This window comes from Schistocerca gregaria, chromosome 7 (assembly GCF_023897955.1).
Source record: "Schistocerca gregaria isolate iqSchGreg1 chromosome 7, iqSchGreg1.2, whole genome shotgun sequence".
NCBI classification, from domain to species: domain Eukaryota; kingdom Metazoa; phylum Arthropoda; class Insecta; order Orthoptera; family Acrididae; genus Schistocerca; species Schistocerca gregaria.
This window is the reverse complement of record NC_064926.1, coordinates 240,319,279-240,325,805: the sequence shown is the minus strand read 5'-3', so window position 1 is coordinate 240,325,805 and position 6,527 is coordinate 240,319,279. Positions and strand designations below refer to the sequence as shown.

At 44.5% G+C, this 6,527-nt stretch overlaps 1 protein-coding gene across 1 annotated transcript in view; it reads right to left on the bottom strand.

Moving 5' to 3' along the window:
* Positions 1-1,020: 1,020 nt before the first annotated feature.
* The window catches only part of LOC126281886 (ubiquitin carboxyl-terminal hydrolase MINDY-3-like), a 202,690-nt gene continuing 197,183 nt past the window's right edge, over positions 1,021-6,527 (bottom strand). The window contains exon 8 of the mRNA XM_049981201.1: positions 1,021-1,236. Coding sequence (XP_049837158.1) covers positions 1,081-1,236 — 156 coding nt within the window. The 3' untranslated portion in view covers positions 1,021-1,080. The remainder of the gene's footprint in view (positions 1,237-6,527) is intronic.

The window sequence follows — 6,527 nt, the reverse complement described above, 5'->3', positions numbered from 1 at the left end:
GGAGACCATGGCTGCGGTTTCCCTTAACGCTGCGTCACAGACAGGAGCTCCTGCGATGGTGTACTCAACGACGAACCTGGGTGCACGAATGGCAGAACGTCATTTTTTCGGATGAATTCAGGTTCTGTTTACAGCATCGTGATGGTCGCATCCGTGTTTGGCGACATCGCGGTGAACGCACATTGGAAGCGTGTATTTGTCATCGCCATACTGGCGTATCACCCGACGTGATGGTACGGGGTGCCATTGGTTACACGTCTCGGTCACTTCTAGTTCGCATTAACGGCACTTTGAACAGTCGACGGTACATTTCAGATGTGTTACGATCCGTGGCTCTACCCTTCAATTCGACCCCTGCGACACCCTACATTTCAGCAGGATAATGCACGACCGCATGTTGCAGGTCCTGTACGGGTGTTTCTGAATACAGAAAACGTTCGACTGCTGTCCTGGCCAGCACATTCTCCAGATCTCTCACCAATTGAAAACGTCTGGTCAGTGGTGGCCGAGAAACTGGCTCGTCACAATACACCATTCACTGCTCGTGATAAACTATGGCATCGTGGTGAAGCTGCATGGGCAGCTAGACCTGTACACGCCATCCAAACTCTGTTTGACTCAATGTCCAGGCGTATCAAGGCCGTTATCACGGCCAGAGGTGGTTGTCCTGGGTACTGATTTCTCAGGATCTATGCACCCTAATTGCGTGAAAATGTGATCACATGTCAGTTCTAGTATAATATATTTATCCAATGAATACCCATTTATCATCTGCATTTCTTCTTGGTGTAGCAATTTTAATGGCCAGTAGTGTATGTACACGACCGAAGATGTAATGATGTTTCGTTGTGTACTTAATTTGTGAAACATAAAAAGATAATTTTGGTAACAAACCCAGCCCTCAGTTATTGTTCAATAGAGTATGGAACACCGCCAAAGTCATGTTCCCCTAATTCTGTTGAGCAGTGTATTTGGTGCATTCGGCAGAGTTTGTCGCTGGTGTGAAGTACCAAAACGAGATATAATCAGAGAAGTGGATTTATTTTAGGAGTACAGAAATGAGATGGTGAGCAAAGAATGCTAGTTGAGCGAGGGCGGGGCGCCGGCGAGCCAGCGCAGGCGGATGGCGGGCCACTTGGTCTGCAGGCAGCCCAGGATGTCGACGGGCGGCCGCTCCTCGTAGCTGCGCGCGTCCTGCTCGTCCTCCAGAAACGCCTGCGCCACGCGGTACACCACCTGCAACAGCGCACAACACGTTTACGGCCTGTACAACTACGACGAAATCATTTCAAAAGTGGTTGGGGGCGGGGGAGAGGGTGTGTTAGTGGACTACACAGCAATATCACCTTTCCCTCGTTCATATTTACGAGAGACATTCAATACGTAATGCACATTTATTTTCTGAAAGTATGTTGGCTTTATTCACGATTCCAGTACACCATGTTATCCCCCGCTCTTTTAGTTACAAAACCCTACTTTTCATCGTAATCTCCGTTCAATGCCACCTTAGTGAGATGGCTTTTATGCCTGCATGGTGCCATTCTACTGGTCGAAGCCGGAGCCTGTGTCGTGATACATCAATAATCACCTCATCATCCACGTACTGCTTCCCACACAGTGTATTCTTTGTTGTGCCAAACAGATGGAAGGTGCGAGATCCGGGCCACATGGAGGATCCCAAGGGGCACACATCTTTGGATACCAAAACTGATGACGATTATGTAAGCAGTACCGACAGATACGTCCAGTTGAGCAGCGAGGTGTCTGATCGTGATCCATCGATCATCTCAACTTGTCGACACATTCCAACATTGCAGGAGAATGGGTGGATGCCAAGGGGGACACAACTTTGGATACCCAAACTGGTGAGGATTATGTAAGCAGTACTGACATATACGTCCAGTTGAGCATCGAGGTGTCTGATCGTGATCCGTCCATCACCTCAACGTGTCCACACGTTCCAACATTGCAGGAGGATGGTTGGATCCCAAGGGGCACACACCTTTGGATACCCAAACTGGTGACGATTATGTAAGCAGTAGCAACAGATACATATAGTTGAGCAGTGAGGTGTCTGATTGGGATCTGTCGATCACCTCAACGTATCCACACTTTCCAACATTGCAGGAGGATGGGTCGATCCCAAGGGGCACACACCTTTGGATACCCCCACTGGTGACGATTATGTAAGCAGTACTGACAGATACGTCCACTTGAGCAGCGAGGTGTCTGATCGTGATCCGTCCATCACCTCAACGTGTCAACATGTTCCAGCATTGCAGGAGGATGGGTGGATCCCAAGAGGCACACATCTTTGGATACCCAAACTGATGAAGATTATGTCAGCAGTACCGACAGATACGTCCAGTTGAGCAGCGAGGTGTCTGATCGTGATCCGTCGATCACATCAACGAGTCCACACGTTCCAACATTGCAGGAGTATGGGTGGATCCCAAGGGGCACACAGCTTTGGATACCCAAACTGATGAAGATTATGTCAGCAGTACCGACAGATACGTCCAGTTGAGCAGCAAGGTGTCTCATCATGATCCATCGATCACCTCAACTTGTCGACACATTCCAAAATTGCAGGAGAATGGGTGATGCCAAGGGCCACACAACTTTGGATACCCAAACTGGTGACGATTATGTAAGCAGTAGCAACAGATACATCTAGTTGAGTAGTGAGGTGTCTGATTTGGATCTGTCGATCACCTCAACGTGTCCGCACATTCCAACATTGCAGGAGTATGGGTGGATCCCAAGGGGCACACAGCTTTGGATACCCAAACTAGTGACGATTATGTAAGCAGTACCGACAGATACGTCCAGTTGAGCAGCAAGGTGTCTGATTGTGATCCGTCGATCACCTCAATGTGTCCACACGTTCCAACATTGCAGAAGTATGGGTGGATCCCAAGGGGCATCCGTGTGCGGCCTGCCAGCCGGCATGCGGGGGTCAGACATGGTTGCGATGATGGCAGACGCTCCCAACGTTCACTGTGCTTTTGCTCACTGTCAGATCTCCGTAGACACTCTGCAAGAACTCATGGAAATCTGCGATGCCGTGGTTTTCTGCCAAAAGAATTAAATAACTCCTTGCTTGGAACGTACCTACGTTATAGACACCATTTTGAATGTTACGTATAGCGCCGCGATCTATTGGAACTTCTTGAAACTCTAGGGGCTGATACGGTAATATTCCACGAAGTCCCACTACAAATTCCGTATTTTTCCAACCGAAATTGGCCGAGAAAAAAAAGTATTACATTACTTATTGAACGCTCCTCCTAGTGACATCAGTCGGAAATTTGATCTAATTCTGATGGAGTCTTAAAATCGAGACACTAAAAGCAATGTTGATGCAGGAAATGCTAAATAGCTGAATTAACGGTACAAGTTAAGAAAGTTCCAGAAGTGTGCATTAAACGTTCATTTACAGACTTTCTCTTTAGCTGGTGAGTTTTTAAAGGTATCTTGTCCATATTATACGAAATAATTTAGCTCAAAACTGATAATTTATACAATTAATCAGAGCTACAGCAAACAGCGAGTCTTTCTTTTACAAAATGAAATATAATTACAAAATTGAATGAAATTAGGTTACTAACACTAATATATTTTTACATTAATTCTATTTTTGTTCTTTCTGTGCAAAATGTCCTAATATTGACACAGTACAATATTTAAACATCACCAAAGTTTCCCTTTACATTTTGCATATCTGTATCGACATCCCCTAAAAGTCTACAGTATCGAATACTTCAATATGTCCCAATATGTCCTGTAATGTTACACCCTCCGCCTCTGATTCCACCCCTCCCCTCGGCAACCAGATACAAGGTTAGAAAGACAGTAAGGGAATAAATAGAGTGGAAATCCATCACAGTAAAAGATAAAGACCGGCAGTGGTAAAATAAGGCGAGGGAAATAACAAGTTCCGCAGATGGATGGGACTCAGCAAGCATTGGGAGCAGTCCCTTCCTCCTAGAGAGTGACTGTTTCCATAAATTGTGCCTTTTTATTTACTTGTTATTTTTATCGCATAACGATACTGGTCTTGTCGTAACGTATTACTAATGACTGAGCCATTGCAATTCATATACTTACAAAATTATTACACCCAGATATTTGTATGAAGTGCCTGCTTCTAACTGTGAATAACTAATATAGTATTTATGGGATACTCTGTTTTGCATTTAGTGAAATGCACAATTTTGCGTTTCTGAACATCTGAAGCAAGTTTCTAACTCTTGCAGCACTTTGAAATCTTATCAGTATCTGCCTGAATATTTGTCCAGCATTTTTGAGACGGTACCTCATACAAAGTGCATAGTCTTTGGAAATCCAGAGGTTGCTATTAATGTGCTCTACCCGGTCATCAATATACACCATGGGCAACAAGGGTCCGGGCCCAAACACACGTCTACATCTGTCGACGGCTCTCCGTTCATGACTGCATACTACATACGATCCAACAATGCTACTGTACTTTCGATACGAAGCATATGTGTGGTATGGTGCCAAATACCTTTCGGAAGTAAAGAATGACTGTACCTACCAGACTACTTTGAACCAAGGCTTTCAGGGTCTCATGTGGGATAAGCCTAAGATGGGTTTCGGGATCCATGCTGATTGGAATAGGGGGGAGGGGGGGCATTCTATTCGTAATACATCATTTTGTCTGAGCTCAGAATATGTTCTACGATTGTAGAACCCACGGTATTCATTGAGACTGGACGATAGTTTTGCCGATCAGTTACCTTTTAAACAGGAGTGCCTTGCACTTCTTTTCCAATCACTGGACACAGTTTTTTTTTTGTTCAAGGAACATAAGGTATACAGGTATAATGGTTAAATTCCGTATTAGAATCTGGCAAGCATCTCATCAGGATCTGGGGTCCTGTTTCACACCTAACGATTTTAACCCTTTCTCGGCGCATGTCACTCTAATATCTTTATAACTCATCTTTGTATTGGTGCAAGAAGTACATTTGTATATTCTCAATAGACGAACACTTGTAAACGTTTAGCTGAAGGACATCAGCAGTTATCTCACAAACAGCTGCATTCATGATCATGGAACAAGCGCCAGATTAAACCTTTTGTTTTAAAAAATTTTTCTATAACAATAAAACTGTAATATAAAGCGCCATTATAAAATACAAATACTTACGAACTCAGTTTAAGTATGTCTCTTAAATTATTCAGATCGCAAAGTCAAGGAGTATTTAGATCGCAGAGTAGGGAATGTCAAAAAGATTGCATTAAAAATTAAATGTCGCATGCCAGTGTTGACTGAGAATCCCGTGGAGTGCGTTGAGCCTCCTAATTGGAAAGAGTGTTCTTTTTCCGCGCACACTGTCTCTTTCCCTTGCAAAAAGACACGTCAGATTTCTATCTCATGTGTATTTATGATTGTGAGTGAACGTAATGACTATGTGTATCGTGCAATGTTCCGTTTGTGTCTTATGATGATGAGAGAAGAGACAGGATGAAACCTGTTGCCGGCACCTAACCTCGTCCTCTCGCATAGCACCAGAGGGAACCGCCGACCTTAAGGTCCTCACCTGATGGACAGATCAGTATCAACAGTTTCACTTCCCATCACTTCATGAGACACTGCGGACAGGTCTGCAATTTAATCCAAGACATTGGTGTATAAACTGGTGATCAGCGACTTCTACGCCACCATTTCTCCTCCACCTGCCGGCCAAATAGCGCAGTGAAAATTTCATCTGCTCCAGGATTAGAAATGGCGTAACACCGAGTCGAGCGCCACCTACCGGACGTGCTTTAGCGACCTCGGCTACAGTGGATGATAAAGAGCATTATTTAATAATAAACAACAGTTATTCTGCAGTAAACGTCATAGTTCAATGATTATTTTGTAAAATCGTTGCTCACGATCTGTGACAGAAGATTCTAACCTCTTCCCATTTTCTTGAGCTCAACATCTCATTCATTATTCATTGTGGTGAGGTGCTGACTAACGAGGTACCTGTAGAGTGCGAGGTTACCAAAGGCCAGTCATGTTTATGCCATTCGTACTGTCTACCTTACAACCATAACATTGGGCCGGCTGCAGTGGTCTAGGCGCGCAGTCCGGAACCGTGCGACTGCTACGGTCGCAGGTTCGAATCCTGCCTCGGGCATGGATGTGTGTGATGTCCTTAGGTTAGTTAGGTTTAAGTAGTTCTAAGTTCTAGGGGACTAATGACCACAGCAGTTGAGTCCCATAGTGCTCAGAGCCATTTGAACCATAACACTGGATTATAACGGCAACAGGGGCGGGACTGGAGTTATCTAATGGTGAGCAAAGCATGACGCTAAGGAGCGTCGAGTGACTTACAAGTGCTACAATGCTGTAGAGTTGATACGAAGCAGAGCAAAGTCATCGATAAATAAAGCAAACGCTGCTTTATAAACACAACAACAGTTGGCGAAGTTGACATTTCGTCTGAAACGAAATAAGGAATTTCACAGATGATAAAGAAGTGACAGATGAAATATTAACGTTTTTGCAA